This window comes from Odocoileus virginianus, unplaced genomic scaffold, assembly GCF_023699985.2.
Source record: "Odocoileus virginianus isolate 20LAN1187 ecotype Illinois unplaced genomic scaffold, Ovbor_1.2 Unplaced_Scaffold_12, whole genome shotgun sequence".
In the NCBI taxonomy this organism is placed as follows: Eukaryota; Metazoa; Chordata; class Mammalia; order Artiodactyla; family Cervidae; genus Odocoileus; species Odocoileus virginianus.
In genome coordinates, this window is record NW_027224274.1 from 630,553 (window position 1) to 653,700 (window position 23,148).

Consider the following 23,148-nt stretch of genomic DNA (forward strand, 5'->3'; position numbering starts at 1 on the left):
ATTGTAGTTTTGATTTGCATTTCTCTAATAATTAGCAATGTTGAACATCTTTTCATGTGCTTGTTGGCCATCTGTATGTCTTCTTTGGAGAAATGTCTACTTAAGTTGTGCCCATTTTTGGATTAGTTTTTTTTTTAAATATATTTATCTATGTGAGATGTTTATATATATTAGAAATTAAGCCCTGTCAGTCACATCTTTGCAAATGTTTCCTCCTATTCCATAGGTTGTCTTTTTCTTTTGTTTATAGTAACCTTTGTTGTGCAAAAGCTCATAAGTTTGGTTAGGTCCAATTAGTTTATTTTTGCTTTTGATTGTATTATTCTTGGAGATGTATCCAAAAAAATAGTGCTGTAAAATACTGACTTTATCTTTCTAAAAGTGAGTTTGAGTTTGCAACTAGCACTGACTCATAGTGCTAAACAGGGCAAGAAATTCTTGGCATACAGAAAGTATTACTATCTAATAGCTGTTATTACTGCATGTCACTTTCTCCCACCTCTACTGTGGCAAGATCCTTGAGAAGCTATGTGTTCCTTATGCTTAGCACAGTGCCTGGCATATGACAGGATATACATTTGTTGAATAGATAAATCCGTCTAGCCATCATCCATCAACATTTATTGAGCAACTGCTAATTGCCAGATAATGTGCTATACACTAAAGATGGGCAAAATTCTGGGCTCGCAGTGCTTATGTTCTGGTAGGGAAAACAGATCAGCACATGTGTGGTTTGACAGAGAGAAAAACAGCAGGGTTAAGGGGCTTAGAGAGAGCCAGGGGTGGGTGCCGTTGCTTTTTTACATATCACAAGGTCTCTCTGAGAAGGTGATATGTGAGCAGACACTTAAAGGAAGTGAAGGAGCAAATCACACCAATGTGCAGAATGTGCATTCTAGGCTGAAGGTGCAAAGGGCCTGAGACAGGCATATGGGTGGTATTTCTGAAGAAGGAGAAGCCTGTGTGGCTGGAGAGAGATTAAATTAAGGAAAGGGCTTTGATCTCTTCTTCACTTGATCTAAACTGAGCACACAACACAATCCAGTAATTGAAAAAGATGTATTAAAATATTCACAAAGGTACAACAATTGAAAAAGAGAAATTAATGAACAGGATGGGTTTTTTACTTGGCTGAATACAGTTCCATTGAAAAACTACAGAGAGCTTGAAATGTAAATGTCAAGTAATCCCTTGTAGGTACCCCCTTAGAAAAACCACGTGCAGTCTTCAGAGGCCTCATTCTGCCAAGAATCAGACATGAAAAGGACAGTCCTGCCATCTGGACGCAGCCCCACTGTTGTCGCCTGTGTCCAGCAATGAGGATGTTGGGACACAGGAGAAAGGGCCAAAAGATTCATAGGAGGTGGTATGAGGAGTTTCAGAAAAAGCCCCAACCCTGAAGTGCTCCAGCCCAGTGTGAGCAGCTCCCCGCAGACTGGTCAGTCACAGACCCAGAGCAGGAGGCCGGGACCCTTGCTGATAGACGTGGGGAGGAGGCCCACAGCCGTGTTAGCAGCTGCTGCTCTCGGTGGGAGCTTCACAAACACGCAGAAAAACAGGGCTCTTGCTCTCAGGAGGTGTTAGGAATGTTCTATACATAGTAGATTCATTGGACCTGCTGAGAAAGGAGGAAAAGGAGAATCCCCTTTTCTCTGTAAAAAAAAGTGACTAAGAAAATTACACACATCAGTGCATACACTTGGGCTCTCCACAATGTATTTTCTTCTTCCTTGAAATCTTGGATGGCTGTACAATTCTCACAGTGGGGGGTGGCTCACCAAGAGTGTCCTTATCCCGGCAGCCTGAAGAATGCTGACATCTGAATGCCCGCATCCCTCCCCCGCTGCCCCGGCTCCCCACTACACAAAAAGGTCTCCTAAAGGTTCTGGAGTTTCCACTGTGGAGGCAGAGAAGCCCCAGGGTACACTCTGCAGAACTGCTCAGGGCGAGTGTTCATCATTCCTCTTCCTGGGGCCTGTGGGCTCAAGAGAGGGACACGCAGCAGAACCAAAAGGTTTTCCTCCCACGTGCAACACAGACAGACAAACCAGGTTCAGAGACGGCAGCTGTGTGTGATGACAAAACTCAGTCCTGCTGACGTATGTATCAACAGAACGTAAGTTGGGGCACCATGGAATTAACAACAGAGAGTCTCTCGGAAAATACCAGATTGTATATATGGGGCAGAGTTTGTAGTTCATACACTTTTTCTCTGTGTAACCACCTCCTAGACATCTTTAAATCTAAATTATTCTTTATTTCCTTAGAACTTGGCCTTCAAAGTCTCTCAGAAAGAGAACAGTTCAGTTCAGTCGCTCAAAGAGAACAAGACAGGAAGAAAAAAGGAAGCAGCTCTTAGGCGACCTCAAACTAAATGAGATGAAAACTAACATTACCGGTCACACCCACTTACCCCAATGTGTTCTGGGACAGTATTCCTCCTGGAACTGTCAGCTTTCAATTTTAAATGAAAAAAATTCTTTATAAATCTAACTGTCTTGAAACTATCATTATAGGAGCCAGGCTGCTGGAAGCATGACTGAAGCTTTATAAAGATTCTCTAAAGAGAACTCTGCCATACTAAAGACTGGCAATCTAATTATTCCATTCCTGCCTACTTAGAAGGAAATGAAATTCTGCTCCTTCAGCTATATGGGGACTTGTTACAAGCACAAAGGACTTCAGCAAAGAATATACCATACCTTTTGCTCTCCCAATAGTACAGTACTCCTCAAGCCACTCCTGGTTCTCTATTTCAATTATGTATTGATTATGGTATGGATCTAAAAGTACCTGGAAAGAAATGACTTCTGGCATTGATCCCCTGCTAATCTTGCTATGATGAATCCACAAATTGAGATGATATGCTACAGGGTGTACTTTTATAGTCTACACAACACTGAAAGCAGAAAACTGCCCTGTATTTCAGAGAGAAAAATAGCAACAAAAATCACAAGTGGCATAGCAAATGGATGCTTTCTAAAAACAACTGCCAAATAGGCGATATTTCCTGGGCTAAAGGCCATCCTGAACATGCTTCCATCATAGCATCTCCACTCTGCAACTATAATACACACAAAAGTGGGTTAAGCCTTTATATTAAAAGGCCATGTCTATTAGAATACTAAAAGATCTGCTACTTTCCCCATTAAGGCAAACCACATCTAAATGATGGTGATAGGAATGTGTCTGAATTTTCTCAACTGTAAATGACCCTGAAGGGAAGTACAAAAACAGCAAGACAATTTATACATATGTAGACTCATACCGTCTCTTCATCATGCAACACTGGCTCCTTGCATCAGGAAGATTAAATAGAACATTTATACACATCCTTTATACACATCTTTTTCTCCCTCTATGACTAAACATGTGCTTCTCCGTGTTCCGGTTTCCAAGGCCACACACAGTTATGGGCTACATTTTCTGCACAAGAGTCCAGTTTGGATTTGTTTATTGCTTAGGATATGATCACGGTCTTCTCAATTTTTCCGAATGTCTGCGTACACCACAGACTCTGACTTGTTAATCCTGTCACTGTGATGTCCTCCAGAGTGGTCTAGCTGCGCATATATGACTGGGCCCTGGAGAAGAGAAGCAGAATTAGAGGTATGGAAAAACCGGTGGCCTTGTGAGGTGCAGGGACAGAAGCGATGATTAAAGTGATATCGTTAGGGTTTCAGAGCAACGAGTCCTCCCTTTTGAATGTCTTCAGGAACATATGTTCCTTCTTAGGAACAGTATGTCCAGGACTGACTTTAAAATAAGACTGGGTATACTCGGTAACTGTTCAAGATGGTACACAGAGACTTGTCACACTATTCTGTCTACTTTTGTATTTGTTTTAAAACATCTATAACAATATAATATTCCTTCTCAAGAGTTACCCTTAAATACCTGTCACAGAATTCCTCAACTCTTGTTACTGGGATCAGAGTCTCAAGGACAAATATGGGCACTTCTGCCAACTCAAGACCCACTGAAATCATGACTTTAAGAATGATACAAGAAGTCAACATACGCAGTGCCACTCGAAAATACAATCAATTTGAACTGATCATTTTATACAAATACATACTTAAAAAAAACTTCCTATATTCTTCCACATACCTACTTATAGTATGACTCTTTTAGTCTAATTATAACCAATAAAAACATTGCTTCTTTGATATCTAAGATCAGGTAAGCATTTTTACTGTTTAAAAATTTAAAATAACCCCAAAGCCACATCTACAGACTTACAAGGAAAAGCCCTTGGACTAGAAGAGATCCTCCTCTCACCCTCAGCAGTAAGGAAGAGGGGCTGGCAGGGTCCCCCCAGGACAGCAAGGTTGCCCGGGGCAGAGCGAGCCCTGACTCTTGGCAGGACCAAGAGTTCAAGTATCAGACAGTTGGCTGTATTTCACAGCCCTTAGAGTCCCTTCCAACACAGAGATTCTAAAACTGTAAACAACAACAACTACCACAAAATAGCCTTCTTTAGGGGTAAAAAGAAGTTTAATGTAACCCAAAGGCAATTGTCCCAATCCAGGGAATTTCTCCTTCAACAGTCTACTACTGTGCTTAAGTTTTCAATTTTGAAGTCATAGGATCAGTAGCCCAAAGCCTGTGGTTTAAAATAAACACTCTTGAAACTTCTATATGAATCTAGAATGGTAGATACATGACATATGCATTTGGCGAAATGCACAGAAATGTACAACACAAAGAGTGAACCTTAATATAAACCATGGACTTTAGTTAATTATGAAGTTTTCTATACTAATTCATCAACTGTAACAAATGTACCACAACAATCCAAGTTGTTAATAATCAGGGAAACTTTGGAGAGGAAGAAGTACATAGGACCGCTTTACTTTCTGCTAGATTTTTCTGTAGACTTAACACTGCTCTAAGAAATAAAGTCTACTTTATAAGAAAAAACTGAATAAAATAAAATAAACATCCTCACTCCCTTCTGGAGAAGGGATAAACTGAGCTGCGCAATGGTGCACCTAAAGAAGAGTTACAAAATAACACCCAGGGGCTAGACCCATTTGAACTCTGGCAGATCTGCCTTCCGAATTTCTTGAGCATGGTAGTAGCACTGGTGAGCAGTAGCCTTGTGGCCTCAGGCCAGGCATATTTTTAACCCCCCAAGCATTAGTGTCTTCATCTCTAACATGGCACTAGCAATAGTATTATATTTCTTAAGACTGTTGTAAGAATTAGATGATACCTACAAGTAAAACTTAAGCAATGTCTGACAGCATTCAAAATACATTAATCATTTTTATCAAGAACATACTGCTATACAAATATACTTAAAAGTACACCAACATTACCAATCATGTAAATCAAGCAAAGTCACTTTGTTTTTGGTCAGTGTGTGATACTTTCATGGCTGTCATGGGTAATACAACAGATCATGCTGTTAACACGGAATCAAAGTGAAACCCTCTATACTCATCTCAGAAAGCTGCAAGTTAAATGTGATTCTAAAAAATAAAAAGTTAAAACAAACGAGTGTTGTTCAAGTCATTATTTAAGGTGGTTTATTACATAGCAATAGGTAACCAGTACACTGTGTGAGTGGGAAAGAGAGAAAACAGAGAAAGCAACAAAGGAAAAGAACAGAATAATCTCTGAATCAGTCAATAAATACTAAGAAACTAGAAGGTCTTTCCTGTGAGACAGTATAGTCTTTTACGGCACGAGAACATGACAGTTGTCGAAAGGAACTGGGAAAACACTGAAGGATAAGAGGAGCCCCTTACCACTGACTGGTTTAATTTCTTCAAATTGCTTCCTGATGTCCTCATTCTTTCCCACTTCAGGCCAGTGGCTTTGTTAAGTGTCTAGAACAGTCCCTGGCAGACTGCAGGTGTTGGATGAAAGGTGGATGAAATAATGAATCTAGAGGAATTCTCACCAGAATTGGGATTGGGAATCTGCTGATGAATGTAGCTCAATTTTGAATAGCTCTCTAAAGTCTGGTCTGAGGGAGATTTGGAAGCTGATGGTACCCTGAGTCTCTGTGGAACACGACTCAGGACTTTGACAAGAAGTCAACGGTCTTCTTTGGCCAAGACCATTGAGGACTTCAGGAGGGGCCAGTGAACCAAGAACTTGGAAATGTACCTGTTATATCGCTAAAACATTCACTTTGGGGTGTTTGAGAGTTACAATAATATCAACAATAACACCTATGCTAACCTAGCTGTTTTTACTGTACTATACATCCTGACACTCACCCTTCCTCATCCTCTACCTTTTTTTTTTTTTTTTTTGGTGCTGCCACAAAGAATTACAACAACCAAGTGAAAAATTACTCCACACATATATATTTTCCTCAACTATTTATTATTATTATACTAATAATCCTTACTATTGAAAATGTTTCAAAAACTTTTTTTTTAATTTTAGTTCCAGTTAGAACCCTGGACACTACCTGCATGAAATTTATATTAATATAAAAACACACTGGTGACAGAGTAGGGAGAACCTCCGGGAAGAAAGGGTTATGGAAGAGCAAGAAGACCTATCTCTAAACGCATATTAATTTCTTAGAAGTTATTATGTCCTGAATTACACTCTCCATAGCCTCTGTAGCCCTTTAGAATCTGACTCTGGTCCTTCAGGTATTAGAGGAATCAACCTTGACACCCTAACACAGATATCAAGATTTGCTTTTAACCACATGCTCACTGACTGTTCACAAAACACATCTTCAGTATTTATTTCATATCACCAAATACAGATGAGAAACAGTGTGTGTTGTGACATTCTCTGAAATAAATGAAACTAGTTATCAAAACAAAGTTGAAAAGAACTGGATATAGGCAGGACAGAATAAGTATATGTCTTAAGAGCCACACAGAACTGGGTCTAATACCAGTTCTGGCAGTAGCTACTGACCTCGAGCAAGTGGCTAAACCTAGCTCAGCCTTGGTTTCTTCACAAGTAAAATAGGGATAGTGAAGGAACTGACCTCATGGGACCGGTGTGAGAACTAAATGAGACAATACGTGTGTTGTACTTCTGGAGACATTACATATCTATGGACTAAAGTTGACAAAAACATAACTGTTCCACTCACTGTCCTCCAAAAATACTTGCCCCCCCCCCCCCCACTGCCTTTTTTTGGCTATGCCATGTGGTATGCGGGATCTTAGTTCCCCAACCAGGGATCAAACCTGTGCCCTCTGCAGTAGAAGCTTGAAATCTTAACCACTGGACTGCTAGGGAATTCCCACTTGCCTTTTGTATACAAAGCATTAATTGTTTCCAGAAAAGGATCTAGAAAACCAACTGTCCCAAAGATGTACACACAAAGGTCATTTGAAAACAATGTCATTCAAAACTTAGCTTTACAAAGAACGATACTCCAATCTCTTAAGTAGTGCCCACCTGACACCCTTCCCAACCCAACTGCCTACTTTGTTTGCGGGAGGAGTCGCCTCTGCCTTTTATTTTTTTTTAATTAATTTGGAAACCAACTTTATTTTTGGCTGTGCTGAGTCTTCACTGCTAGGAGCAGGCTTTTTCTAGCTGCAGTGAGCAGGGGCTGTTTGATAGCTGTGGTGAGGGGGATTCTCTCTGTGGGGGCTTCTCCAGGGGCGTGGGTCCCAGTGGTCATGGTTGGTGGGCTCCGGAGTGCAGGCTCAGTCGTGGCACAAGGGCTAGTTACTCTGTGGTATGTGGGATCTTCTCGGACTAGGGATTGAACCTGCGTCCCCTGTATTGGAAAGCGGTCTCTTAACCTCAGGGCCACCAGGGAAGGCCAAGAGCCCTAACTGGGCTCTGGTGTTCACGCCCTTCACTCAGGTAATTTGAATCCACCCTCTCCTGCCCCCGGGGCTTCCCTCGTGCCTCAGCTGGTGAAGAATCTGCCTGCAATGCGGGAGCCCTAGGTTCAATCTCTGGGTTCAATGCCTGGGTTGGGAAGATCCTCTGGAGAAGGGAACGGCTACCCCCTCCAGTACTCCTGCCTGGAGAATTCCATGGACTGTATGGTCTACTGGGTCGCAGAGTCAGACAGGATTGAGCGACTTTCACTTTCACCTCTCCTGCCCCCAGGGGTAAAGTCAGTGAAAACTGCCGCCCCCTTGCAGAAGACTGGCAAGGGGCATCAGCGTGTGACCCGCCCTGGCCAAGGGAACGAGGAGAAGCTTGCTGGGGGGCTTCTGCTCATTTTCCTCCATAATAAAAACCACCTGGGAGGAGATTCAGCTCCTCCTACAGGCGCCTTTTTTCGTGAGCTGCCTCAAAGCATGGCAGTCATTCTGAGGTTGAGGGAAGGAGCCTGAGAACAAAGACAATATGCCCAGAGGATGAAAGAATAAGATGGAAAGAACCTGAGTCTTAAGGACATTACTGGACCACTAAACTAATGAACACAGAGGTACCTGCTTTGGGGTCTCTTGTGAGTCAACAAATCTCTTTGTGTGTGTGTGTGTGTAAGTCACTCAGTCGTGTCCGACTCTTTGCAACCCCATGGACTGTAGCCTGCCAGGCTCCTCTGTCCATGTGGAATTCTCCAGGCAAGAATACTGGAGTGGGCAGCCTTTCCCTTCTCAGGGGATCTTCCCGACCCAGCGACTGAACCCAGGTCTCCTGCGCTGTAGGTCGATTCTCTACTGCCTGAGGCACCACGGAAGTCCACAGTGTACCATGAACCTTTATAATTAGCAAAGGAAAAGTGAGAGGTCTTTAGACGTCAACTTGCCCTGACCCATTATTTAATGAGAGGGTGTTTAGACATCAACTTGCCCTGACCCATTATTTCAAAGATTAAGGAAACAAATGCTGAAGTTAAATAATTCCCTGCAAGTTTACACCATTAGCTGGACCCAAGACTCAATACTAGTTTGTAACACATGACTAAGCCTTAAAACACTAAGATGTCTATCTAATAAATATGAAGATTTTCTCAAGGTTGTTTGTTAGGATGTACACATAAATAAATTCTCCATATCATGGAAAAGCTTGAAGATGATCTCAACAACCCAAAAGCCTCTGAGGTTCTGTAGGGCAGGGACTAGATGATAATCATCCCTGTGTTTTTCATGTTCAGCTAACATTGCAAATATGCTGAGCACTTAGATGTGTGTGGAAGTGATACATACAATGGAAAGATCAGGTTGTCAAAACAACTGCCACGTTTGGTTATGCTCAATTTATAAAAAGTATTTAATCTCATAAATTCCCTAATAAGATGAACATATTAGGTCAAGCCAGTTTTCTCCAAACAGAAACCTTTTCTGCTTCAGTCTGAACAAGTGGAGGATAGAATATCAAAAGGATTCTGGTGAGAACAACTTTCATAAAATCCTCTGGTGCTCAGACAGAGAGGTATTTCTGTCACACATACCGAGGGTGCCATGTGCTGGTGAGTAAGAGCACACACCAGTATCACCTCTGGTGCTTAGGAATTTTGTGGAGTATTTGAAGCAAATGTTTTAACCCCAGGATAGCAGCCTTTGTTTTAAGGTGACCACTGAATGAGAGCCTAAATAAAACAAAAACTGGAAGATAAATCTGCAAGGAAATCACAGTTTCAAGTCTCATGTTGACTGGCAAAGGCTTTATAAGTTCCAGAATCAGGTTAAGGCATTAAATATCTTTAACAAGTTGTACAACTGTAAAATAAAAGATACATTATGACTTGATTAAAAATGACCAAGTAAGACAAAGGGTACTCCAGGTAATGTCACTTAACAGAAACCCTGATTTGCAACATGTTCAGCATTATGTGAACCAAGAACTTCCAGATGTCCAAGCTGGGTTTAGAAAAGGAAGAGGAACTAGAGATCAAATTGCCAACATTCACTGGATTATAGAGAAAGCAAGGGAATTTCAGAAAAACATCTATCTCTGTTTCATCAACTACGCTAAAGCCTTTGACTGTGTGGATCATGACAAACTGTGGAAAGCTCTTAGAGAGATGGGAATACCAGATCATCTTACGCATCTCCTGAGAAACCTGCATGCAGGTCAAGAAGCAACAGTTAGAACCCTGAATGAAACAACTGATTGGTTCAAGATCGAGAAAGGAGTACGACAGGGCTGTCTGCTGTCACCCTGTTTGTTTAACCTAAACACGGAGTACGTCATGAGAAATGCTGGGCTGGATGAGTTACAAACCGGAATCAAGATAGGCGGGAGAAACATCAACAATCTCAGATATGTGGATGATACCACCCTAATGGCAGAAAGGGAAGAGGAACTAGAGAGCCTCTTGATGAGGGTGAAGGAAAAGAGTGAAAGAGTTGGCCGAAGACTAAATATTAAAAACACTAAGATCACTGCATCCGGCCCCATTACTGCATGGCAAACAGAAGGGGAAAAAGTGGAAGTAGTGACAGATTTCCTCTTCTCGGGCTCCAAAATCACTGCAGATGCTGACTGCAGCCATGAAATCAGAAGATGATTGCTTCTTGGCAGGAAAGCGATGACAAACCTAGACAGTGTGTTGAAAAGCAGAGACACCACTCTGCCAACAAAGGTCTGTATAGTCAAGGCTATGGTCTTCCCAGTGGTCATGTATGGTTGTGAGAGCTGGACCATAAAGAAGGCAGAGCACCAAAGAATTGATGCCTTCAAACTGTGGTGCTGGAGAAGACTCCCGGACAGCGAGGAGATCAAACCAGCCAATCTTAAGGGAGATCAACCCTGAATGTTCACTGGAAGGACTAAGGCTGAAGCTGAAGCTCCAGTATTTTGGTCATCTGATGCAAACAGATGACTCATTGGAAAAGTCCCTGATGCTGGGAAAGATGAGGGCAGAAGGAGAAGAGGGCATCAGAGGATGAGATGGCTGGATGGCATCACCAATGCAATGAACATGAACTTGGGCAAACTCTGGGAGATGGTGAGGGACAGGGAGGCCTGGCGTGCTGCAGTCCATGGGGTCACAAAGAGTTAGACACGACTGGGCGACTGAACACAGCAACAATGAGAGAGAAGAGGCCTTCAGGGACCTGCACTGAGCACAAAGAAAATCACCTGGGAATCAAACTGTGGGGAGCACTGAGGCTTTCCTCTCAAAACTGACCTGAGGTCCTACTGAAACACTGAACAATGACAGTACAGATTGACACAGTGCGTGAACTGCTCCCCACTCACTTCCAGAAAATGCCAGAGTCAGGACTGGGCAGAACCCTGGGAGCTTACTCACAGGAGAGCTGAGCCTGGCTCTGATTCAGGACAGCGGGCACAGCAGGGTGGAGTCTTGATGCTGAAAGCAGGGCAGGCAAAAAATGGCAGCACACGCCAGGATTCTTGCCTGGAGAATCCCAGGGACAGAGGAGCCTGCTGGGCTACAGTCTATGGTCTCGCAGAGTCGGACACCACTGAGCGACTAACACTTTCATTTTTCAGTCCACTTACTGGGTGCCTTCACTATGAACAGACAGCCAAGGATCACTGGGCATTTGAGGAAAGCTTCTAACATGAAGACAAAAACTGTACGAGAAAAAAGGGAATTCAAAAGAAACAATAACAGAAGAAAACATTTTTTAAAAAATTACATAAAACAAGAAAAAATTATACAGAGAGATAAGATAATGTATTCATGAAAACAAGTAGGGGCTATTAGAATCTGAGAATAAGTAACAGTTCTTGAAAATTAAGAGGAAGATAACAGAAATTAAATATTTAATAAAAGCTGGAAGATAAACTTGTAGAAATTTTCTAGAAGAAAACTGCAAAGCAGAAAAAATGAGCCCACTGAGTAGCCAGTATAATGTATGAAAAAAATCCCACAATTTGATAAAATTTCAGAACACAAGGGATAAAAAAACACTCTAAGAGAAGGGGAAAAAAACTGGCCCTACACAAAGGAGGAGGCATCAGAACGGTATCAACTTCTTGGCATTGGAAGCTACAAAAACCAGCAATGCCTCAAAACGCTGAAGGAAAATGATTTCCAATCTGGAATCCGACCCAACCAGATTCTCAGTCAAGCTTGAGGGAGGAGAATAAAAACAATTTCAGACCTGCTGAAGACAAGCATATTTTACAGTTTTGGAGGTTGAAAGTTTGAGATGGGTTTCACTGGGGTGAATCAAGGCATCAGGAGAGCTGCATTCTCCTAAGGGCTCCAGGGAGAATCTGCTTCCTTGCGTTCCCCAGCTTATGGGAGCCGCTTGCATTCCTTGGCTTGTGACCCCTTCCTTCATCTTCAAAGCCAGTAGAATAGTCTTCAAATCTCTGGCTTAGGCCCTCCCAATTACATTTGGCCCACATGGATAACCCAGGAAAATCTCCCCATCTCAAGACCCATAAGGTAAGGGTCTTGACATGTAATGTAACATATCCCACAGGTTCCAGGGATTGGGCTGTGGACATCTTTTGGAGGTCATTATTCTGTATACCATACAAAGCCTCAACATCCGTATCTGCTGTGCATCCTTTCTCAAGAAGTTATGGAGGATATGCTCTACCACACTATAGGAATAAAGTAAAAAGGTGAGGATCTGAGGTCCAACAGAAGCGAGAGAAAGAAAATTTCTTGGGAGGGGAGGCCCAGGATGATTCCTACACAGCAGCCTAAAGCACAACAAAGCCAGAATATCTCAACAGGTATGTTTCCATGAATAAAATGAAACCAACAGAATATCTGATGTATCAGAACGTGCTCAGAGTTTTTTGCCTGGAGAGTTTTGAGATGGAGTGCATTAATAGATAAGCACTTAGAAAACTAAGCGAAGATAAACCAAAGTAAAGATGAGCTCTATGACAAACAACAACAACAAAAATGTACAAAAGACCAAATGTATGCAGTACAACAGTGGACAAAAACAGGCATATGTAACAGTGAAAAACAGCACCTAACCACACATCCATAGTGGGAAGAAGCACGTGGCTGTGTACATACTTGAAAGTGTATGCCGGGAAGAAGGGCTTGCAGGGAGGGGCTAAATTCAGTAATAAAGTTGCTCAGAAATATGAAAATAAATATCAGTGGGAAAATGGCAAAAAGAGAAACTTCCCTGGTGGTACAGTGGACACAAATCCCCTGCCAATGTAGAGAACACGAATTCGAGCCCTGGTCAGGGCAGATTCCACATGCCACAGAGCAACTGAGCCCAACTACTGAGCGTACAACGCCCAGCCTGTGCTCCGCAACAAGAGAAGCCACCAAAATCAGCAGCCCAGGCACCGCAGCCAAGAGCAGCCCCTGCCTAAAACAGCCATGGCCAGAGAAAGCCCACATGCAGCAACAGAGATCCAGCAAACGAAGAATAAGTGAGCAAATACACTACAGGAATGGAAAGCGTTTGGCTACTATTTCTTAAATTTTTTTTTTAACTTCCCTTTCCTTCTCAGCCTCCAATCAGGTTGCTTAATATTGTTTACTAGCTTACTACTGTAGTTTTGTTCACGTCTCCCAGGTTTTCTTTCATGCTTTGTTTTGGTTAGTTTCAACTGCTTCTTCAAGTTTGCTGAATTTTTCTTCCATAGTGTCTAATCTGTCATTTATGCCATCCAGTGTTTTTTTCATTTCTAGAAGTTTCTTCCGTTTTGGTCTTTTTTATATTTCTATTTCTCTCCATATTATATTAAGGTTTCCCTTACAACCTTAAGTTTATTTTTAAGATTTATTATATTTATTTTAAGGTCCTTGTCTATGAATTCTATCACCTATGTCACTTCTGGGTTTGCTTCTATTGGTTGACTTTTCTCTTGACTATATGTTTTATATTCCTCCTTCTTCGTATGCTTGGTAATTTTTGACTGATATCAGACATTGTGAATTTTTTTTAACACCAAAAACTTTTGTATTGGGGTGGGCTTCTCAGGTTGTGCCAGTGGCAAAGAACCCACCTGCCAATGCAGGAGACATGAGAGATGCAGGTTTGATCCCTGGATTGGGAAGATCCCCTGGAGGAGGGCATCTAAACCCACTCCAGTATTTGTGCCCAGAGAATCCCATGGACAGAGCAGCCTGATGGGCTACGGTCCGTAGGGTTGCAAAGAGTCAGACACGACTGAAGGGACGTAGCACACACACAGCCAATCAGACACTGTGAGTTTCTCAATGGCAGGTGTTGGATTTTGATTTTTGGTGTTTCTCTTTTTAAAAACTTGAAGCATAGTTAATTTACAATACTGTGTTAATTTCAAGAGTACAGCAAAGTGATCCAGCTATACATACACACACACACACACATACACACACACATATGTACACATACACTTTTTTCTAATATACTTATTTTTATATACATATACACACACACTTTTTAGATTCTTGGATTTTGCTATATTGTTGTTAAGACTGGATTTTGTGCTGGCATGCACCTAAATTACTTTTAGATTAGTTTGATTCTTTAAATGCTTCACTTTTATGGTGGGTCCATAGCATCCATAATCTGGTGCTGATTTAGTCTCATTACCCCCATGGCTCAGTGGTAAAGAATCTTCTGCCAATGCAAGAGACATGGGTTCAATCCCTGGGTCGGGAAGGTTCCCTGGAGAAGGAAGTGACAACCCACTCCAGTATTTTTTTTTCCCCCACTCCAGTATTCTTGCCTTGGAAATCCCATGGACAGAGGAGCCTAGAGGGCTATAGTCTATGGCATCACAAAGAGTTGGATGCAACTTATCCAACTAACGTATGACCATTCTGGGAACTCCAACCAATACCCTGTACATAATGAGTTCTCTCCATCCTGGCTCTTGAGAACACAACTATTTACAGACCTGGATAAGTTTCAGGGCACTGTACAACCTACTGCAGTTCTTCCTCTGGCCACCAGGACGTCTTGCACATGCATCCACAAATCTGTATTTAGCAAAGGCTCAAGGGGACCCACCCCAGATCCTGACGCTGCTTCTCTATGCTCTGTTTCTCCTTCTCTGGTTCAGTGCCTCATGAATCCTAGCCACCTTGGCCTCCCCTAACTCTGATTTCTGTCTCCTCTATTTCCCCTCAGTACTGCAGTCTGGAAAACGCCTTAAGGAGTAAGCCGGGACGATCACAGGGCTGCCCTTTGCTCCCTTCTCTCAGGAATCATGGTACCGAACAACCTATTTTCCAGTGTATAGAATTCATTCTTTCTTCCCCCTACCCCCAGTTTCTTTTCAATAGGAGAACAAGTTCTACAGCATTTCAGGGGCAGAAGAAGAAGTTTCCAGGGCTTCTCTAGGTATAATGTCTACCTGTAACTTTATTTATTTATGCCTTTATTCACAACCTTACTCCCATTCACAATCCAAATGAGTGAATCAGGTATCCGAGGCATCCTGTGTAAACTGAGAGAGAGACAGAAAGACACACAGATAAAAAGAATGAGAGAGATGAACAGACAGACTAGGATTACGTAAGGTCCTGATGCTGTGAAAGAATACATGCTGCCTAGAAATCTAATGTTCGAGCCCCAATTCTGTCGCTAACTTCTCTGTGCTTTTAATAATTTAACATCACAACGCCTCAGTGTCCTCACCACATACAACAACTGTAGATGAAGACTGTGGGGGTAATTCTTCCACAAAACACTGTTATTCTTTTCTTTACTTCCTCTTAAATCCATGCACCCCCCTACACCCCTAATCCCTCCTCCTCAGAGCAAAGTTATAACTGGCCACATTCCTTCTAACACTTTCTATCCCAGAAGAACAGAATCAGTACTAAGCTCTGCCACAATTTCTGCCATGCCACAATTATAGTTATATCAGCATGGACAAAACACAGTATTAACCACAATGCTAGATTCCATGCTAAGTTCCAAATAAAAGTTATTTCTTCTCTGTACTTTCTACAGAAAGTAGAAACCAGACTTTCCTTGTTCATTAAGGCTCCTAATTATTTAAGCAACTGTTTACTTTCTATTTCTTCTAAAGAATTCATACAAAATAACTTTTCTGTTTTATTATCAATACCAAAATCAACTTACTCCTGTGAATTCCATGGCTTAAGGTACACCTCAATATAGAATCTAGTTCACTAGCTTGAATTCTTTGAGCAATTAGGGAAGAAGTGTTTACATCTGACAGTCATCTCCTAATTTTGCTTGAGCCAATCTGTTAGTGGTTTGGTGGAAAACTTTACTCAAGTCAGATCCTTTTCCACATTCTTTCTTGTGTTCCTCCTAAACCAACCCCTACATTCTTCTCTGCTTCTCTTGCTCTTTCTGTTTCACTCTCTCACAGCTTAGGATCATTCTTTTCCGCATCCCAGAACACGACACAGCGCCAAACTGCAGAGCACGGTACAGGGCACAGAACTGCAATCAGCTGTTACCTGGTGAGATCCAGAAGGTGGGCTCTTTACTAGACCCTCTGTGTCAGGGGGAGACTTCCGTGAAACATGCTTAACTGGTGACACATTCTCTGATGTATTGCAGCTGATAAGTTGGCAATTTGGAGAACAAATGTAAAAAAAGAAAAAAATTAAAATGGAAACATAAAATATAGAAATGCAAGTGATGACAAGATGAAGTAGCAGATATATAAAAACAAAACTCAACAAAACAATGAGTATCAAAACAATCACATTTCTTGAAACTAATTTTTATCCCTGACACTAATTCTTCCAAGTCAGTGATGTTACTCCAGGGGAGGTACAGAAACCAATGTGAGATGACCACTTTGCCCCAGTTTACAACATCACCACCTGCTGAATGGTATTATGGCTGTAATATACGTTTTTCCTTTGGCTGCTTGGGCTTTTCCCCCTGCTATCAATCCTCCTTTGGCATACAGGTTTAAAGGAGCAAGCTATACCTTCTTGATAGCAATTTTGTTTTTGTGATCATCAAAGGCAAACCTCTTCTGAATGTGCTTCCAAAATGACAGATACAGATCCAGGCTTGTAGTCTTGGCTCATCTCATACCTTCAATTCCTTGGGTCCCCCATTGTTTGTTTCCCCACCAAATTCCGCAACCAAACCAAAGAAAATCCAGGAAGTCATGGATGATAAGAAACTATGGAATGCCACATCACATGGGCTGAACTTTCTTAGGGGCACAGGGGGTTTTCAACAGCAAGGCCTATCTCATAAATAAACCAGGGAGAATTGATGTCAAGAGGTGACTCATTACAGATTCCTTGATGGGATGTGTTTTCAGCGGAGCTTAAATCCTTTATGATGTACTTTTTAAAAAATCTTAGAAGTGTGGAGAGAATCAGTTAAGGTGTCGTTATTAAGAGCAAATCATACAAAGCGTTCTGCAAACCGTGCTTTCTCTGAACTGGGAGGCTATACACCCCAAACCAAAATGGTTTGCGCATTCTAACACAAAGAGGGTCTAACTCAGTAATAATACAATTCAAGTATTAAAACAAAAAACTAACACACACACACAGGCATCTTACATGAAGAACATATATGTTCAGATGACCATAAAACCTGACAACCCAATTTCATTGGGATGGTACACTCAACATGTTTCTAATACAGACACAGGACATATTTGTGGACAAACTATGATAGCTGTGTGGTTAGCTCAGAGATAGATGGTTAGTTGTCAACAAGGGAGATGGGCTGAATACACACACAGGAAAATTAACAGCAACAGCCAGTGTGATTGGTTACCATGTGTCTAGTGGGAGTGGAAGAGGAGACCCAGCCCTGTTATAGTCCCAATGTGTCGTCTATGTCAGCTTTTCTTAAGAAGTGGAAGATAAGCAGGATCTGATCTTGGCACACCAAGGTAGAAAAGGCAGGGGAGGAGGAAAAAAAAACAAGTAAGAAGAATAGCAGCATTCATGATGCCATGCAAGATTCTAAGGCACACTTTTCTGTGCTTTCATTAACCCAAAAGCATGAACTACAGATTGGCATGTCACCACCTGGATTAGTTTCATGTTGAAAACCAATGCTCCAGTTATATTTCATTATAAATTACTCACCATGCAAGGGAGCGAGTATAGTCAGCAAAACAGAAACATTCCAAGCAAGTGATGTCTGAATTTGAACACTCAAACTCCTTAAAACACAGCACTCCTAAAAAGTAAAGCGGCAGAGCCCAGAGAGAGAGGTCTCTACCAACCACCAGCCAAGGAGTTCAGGGCATGCAACCCTCTCAGATCGCAGTCCCTTCGTGCACTTGGGACGCAGCTTGTGCTCCATCAGCTGAAACCCAGCTTCACTCTCAGTCTTACCACACAAGTTCTACAGAGCTTATATGGGCTAGCTGTCCAGCTGGAGTGGCAAGAAGAGAGGGTCCTTCAATTAGACACGCATCCTCTGCTCAAATGTGTTCTCTTTGAGAAGCCACAAACAAAAAGAAAGTATACATTTCTTTACTGCTGGTATATTTTGGTGTTCAACTCTTACTACCCCCCTTGGATGAGTCTAGCCATGCATTCAAGAACAATCAAAGTCATAAACTACTTATACAACTACAAACAGGAAAAGTCCTGCATCATCACATCAGGTAGGAGTCATTTATCAGCACACTCTTCCCAGGTATTATTATGATTATTACATTTACCTAATTGAAAAGAAGAACCTTGTAAGATTATTACCAAGAGATCAAATTAAACTCATAATGGAGAAAGATATCTGTGGCTTAATAATACTAATTTCAGAGTGGAAGGTACTCGGACAGCAGTCCACTTCACCAAACCTAAGAAAGAAACTGAAGTAGATGCTAGCATCATATCCCATGTTTAATGGCAGTCCATTGATCTCTGCTTGCCCACACCAAAACAGCTTCTAAGGAGACAGCTCAGTTCCGACATGAATGTTAACAGTAGCTAATTCTTCACCATTCTTTTTCCATACAACATATAGAAGTTTTCACATATTTTGACTTCTTCCCTCCAACTTTCCCCTCGAAAGCAGAGCTTCTTACCCAGCGTAATCCCGTTTAGAGTTTCTCCTTCTATAGAGGACAGCCAGAATCATGGTGATAAGCAGAGTGAGACCTAGGACCACGGCAGTAACTATACCCACCACTACCCAAACTGGAAATGCGGGCAAGATTTCTAGAGAGAAAGAACAACAAAATAGGTTTAAGGCACATCACTATGGAGAGAACAAATGAAATTGTATTAAGTTAATAAACAAGTGTCTTCCTTTAGCAATTACAACACTCTTTTATTATCCAAATTATGATATCCTAATACCTAACTGGTGACATATGAACATTAACTGATAAAGAATGAGCTTCAGAACTAAACAAATTTATATATATATATATATATATATATATATATATATATATATAATCCCTCTCAATGCTCTAACTCAAAGAAAAGTTGGGTGTGTGAATTTACCTCAATCTATTCTCCAACAAAGCAGACTTTGTCTCAAAATGAGATCCAGAACCTGCATTTCCTGGCTTATTCTCCAAAAAAGGTGAGGAAATAGCTATACTGTTTCTGCCAATGTTAAAGCTTTCTCCTGGAGAATATTGTGTGTGTGAAGTCGCTCAGTCGTGTCCGACTCTTTGCGACCCCATGGACTGCAGCCTACCAGGCTCCTCCGTCCATGGGATTTTCCAGGCAAGAGTACTGGAGTGGGTTGCCATTTCCTTCTCCAGAGGATCTTCCCCACCCAGGGATCAAACCCAGGATCTCTCCCGCATTGTAGGCAGATGCTTTACCCTCTGAGCCACCAGGGAAGTCAGAATATGAAAACAATACTAATCTCCTTCCCCACTACCCACCACATGTAACTATAATGAATCTGGTCTTACTTCTAACTAACAATGAAAAACTCATACTCCTGGAATGTGATCCATATGCTCTAGACAGCAGGAATATAAATGCAGAAATTGAACACTCCAGTTGGAATGAGTTCCCTGACCCCCACGGATGTTTCACAGAGCCACAGTCCATGGAAACAGGGATCATAACTGTATGGCAGAAATACCCCTTTCAAACACATCCGAAACATAACTCTTAAGGGGGCTGTATCACTACCACAAAAATATTCAAGGAAGTACCTTTCTCTACAACATAGAGCCTAATGTGTCCTGGTTGGACAACAATGTCAGGAGGGTTTTTGACATCACAGATGTAGGTGCCATTGTGTATAAACTGCATATTTTCTATGTTGATTGATGCATCTTTCTTGTCAAGGTCTCCAGCCCAGCTGATTCTGTCCTTAAATGGTGGATAATTCCCAGCATACACTTGCCCTTGGGAGTAGTGGAAAAACTGCAATTAGAAAAAAGAACACATGAGCTATTCTCAAAGGCAGAAGTTCTAAACTCTAGCATAGGCATACTGTGAAGGGTTCTTTTTAAGAAAGACTTCATTTGAGGAGCTCCAATCAAGACTGTGGAGGAAGGACATGGAAAAAAGACCGTATCCAGAAAGAAATGCCACATCATCAAGATGTGATGAAAAAAGAAATGCCAAATCTCAAGCAATGGAACCCAAGCCAGACAGGGGTTTGGAAATCATGGAGCCCAACCTTTTTTCAGTTGAAGAAATAAACTTGCCCATTGTCTCTAATCCTCTCAATACTCCTGTGATATTGCAATTAACAGCCATATTTTTGTAAATAAGGCGATTGAGACTCAAAGCCATTTGCCCAAGGTCACAATGATAATAGGTGGTATATTCAAAGTCAGGACCACCTGATTCTTCAAAGCCAATGGTTTGACGGACACCATGACTGAGCCCAGTGAATCCAAAAGTTTCAGCCTTCATTCACAAAGCTTACCATTAAGATACACGAAGGCATCAAGAAAAAGAAGCCAAAATATCACAGATCAGTTAATCTGGTTGGTTACCTGCCGGGGTCCAGCCCCAGCAGGATCCAGGGGAACCCTCAGGATGAACGGCGTCAGCGAGAGAGAAGACACGTAGGACCGGCCTTGATGGGGCCAAGTCTGCAAGGGAGAGAGAGAGAGAGAGAGAAAGAAAGAGACCAGACCAGGAATGTGGCAGAGTCTGGCAGTTGCTTTATTTTTCACCATCGCCTTTATACCCTAAGTTGGTACATTTCTAAGGGGCAGATAAGCACACAGACTTAGTTTAACGTTACATCAGCTTGTCCTTCACGAAACCAGGTGTGCTCTGTATATTTTTGTTTATGAGAGTCTTTTCCCATAGACTTTTTGTACATTATCTTCTGGCCTTGAGCTCAGCAGAAAACAGAAAAGTGGCGTTCTCATGGTACAGCAGGTTGCAACAGAATAGAAATACAATCCTGTTCATGTAAAGTGTCTTTTTGCAGAAATTCTCAGCTAAATTTATCTAAAAAGTTTAACACACAAAGACTCTGTGGCTCTGGTGAGGCAGCCCCTGTTTAGCACTCCTGGTTAAAATTAACAATTATCTTATTGTTTTTACACTAGGGCTAAACTCTTATTTTACTAGATCTCCAACTATATTAACAATAGTTTCCACTGCACAACCTCAGCACATTAACATCAATCAAACGTTGATCTAATAACCACTTTTAAAACAATATTTTTTTGTATTCTCTAATAGGGCTTCCTCACCCCCCAAAGGGCTCTGTGCCTATTAGGGCCTTTTTTATGGTTAATCTCTATGTATAATATCTTTTGGCCTTCAGGCCTGTTGACAATTTATGGCTTGCACCTGGTGTAACTTTAAGCAACTTCAGTAGCCAACCCTGTCTTTTTTGTGGTTAATCTATTTTCTTTCTATTAGGTGTCATCTCCATGGGAACTAGATAGGATTACATTTTTACAGAACAGAAATGCAAAGGATTGCAAAAACAGCAGATATGGCACAAAACAGGCTCTTAGTCTAAAAGTTAATTACCTGCAAGAAGTCACCAGCTAATCTCTATCTAAAGTATTTTTTATTAGGCACATTTGTGGCTATTTTATTTGTGGAGCTTTTCTCACCCCGCAGAGGGACCTATGCTTAATAGTTTCTTTTGTTAGCGTACTGTGCTTAGGATGTTTAGAACAATCATGAGCATTTTGTGCAATGAGAGCACACATTTATCAAACAAGCCAGAATGCCAGCAAAAGGGTTTGAATTGAAGCATTTCCTTCATCCCTGGCCCCTTCATAGGGTACCAGCGTCCAGGAGATTTATTAATTAGGGTTTTAAGTTGGTCCTCATTCAGTGAAAGAGGAGCAGGAGAGCTCTCGGCAGGCAACACAAGAATCCGCAGCAGGGCAAACAAGAACAACAGCAGAAAAGGGGGGAGGATACAGGGTGGGGTAGAGGCCGAGGCCAACCTGGAGGGTCCCTTATCCTAGACGGCCTTGCCTGCCCGGTATTTTCTTCATGACCTCGTCACGGGCGGGACCTCCCATAATGGCTCCGACAGTTACCCCATTTTACATACTTGTTTCCTACAGAAAAGTCATGGCTATATGAAAGGAGCAGAGCCCAGACACCCCAAAAGTCTCATCTGTCTTTGCAGGTTCAGCCTTTAGGCCTTTCTCTTTGCAGTCTCATTCTCTCTGCAGACCTGCGTTTCAGCAAAGGAACTCATTTCTCAAAGTAACTTTCTCAAACCCAGTCCCCTGAAAATAAGGTCAGGCCTGGAGGGTGGGGATCTATTTTCATATGTGGCTCCAATCTATGCAGTTCTGCTGGAGGCCTGATGTCTTTGTTCTTATTCACCGATGGGGAAATAGCAGGGTTGGGGGTGGCAACCAGTATTAGTCAACCACTGAGCTGTACTAGCAATCCAAACACATTTTCAGAATCTTTTATAGAAGCTAAAATCTCATCCACTGTGCAATCTCATCCATTCCTATGATTTAATGGCCATCTATATTTTGTTAACTTCTTAATCTCTCTCTCATCCATAGTACTCTCTGGAGCTCTAGACTCCTAATCCAACCGCCTGCTTACTTTAGCTCAGCTGTCCCCACCCTCCCATTTGCCACCTTATCCTACAAACTCCATCTTCTACCTGTCACATCTTGACTGACCGCAGCATGCCAGTCTCCCAAACCATACATTGTGGAACTGTCATTGATTCATCTTGCTTCCCACTCAATTAGTCTCCCAATCCTGTCAATTCTATCTCCTAAGTTTCTCTCTTCTATTTGATTCCCACCAATACTACCTGATTTTATGTCCTCATTATCGTGGACTATATGACCTTTTAACTGGTCTCAAGTTCCTGTAATCCATCCTTCATAATGCTTAAATGATTACTGGGAAAAAAAAAAAACATTTATCAAATATATACCCAGTGTTTAAAATAAACTAATGCTTACCAGGAACTATGAAGGCTCTGAGATTTTACCCTCTCTGCAAGTCAGCCA

At 41.8% G+C, this 23,148-nt stretch overlaps 1 protein-coding gene across 1 annotated transcript in view; it reads right to left on the reverse strand.

The window, feature by feature from the left end:
• Positions 1-1,045: 1,045 nt before the first annotated feature.
• Positions 1,046-23,148, reverse strand: part of MPZL1 (myelin protein zero like 1) — a 78,796-nt gene continuing 56,693 nt past the window's right edge. The window contains exons 3-6 of the mRNA XM_070462742.1: positions 19,882-20,095; positions 18,787-18,919; positions 16,229-16,331; positions 1,046-3,584 (exon numbers count right to left, since the gene is read on the reverse strand). Of these exons, the coding sequence (XP_070318843.1) occupies positions 3,483-3,584; positions 16,229-16,331; positions 18,787-18,919; positions 19,882-20,095 (552 nt within the window). The 3' untranslated portion in view covers positions 1,046-3,482. The remainder of the gene's footprint in view (positions 3,585-16,228; positions 16,332-18,786; positions 18,920-19,881; positions 20,096-23,148) is intronic.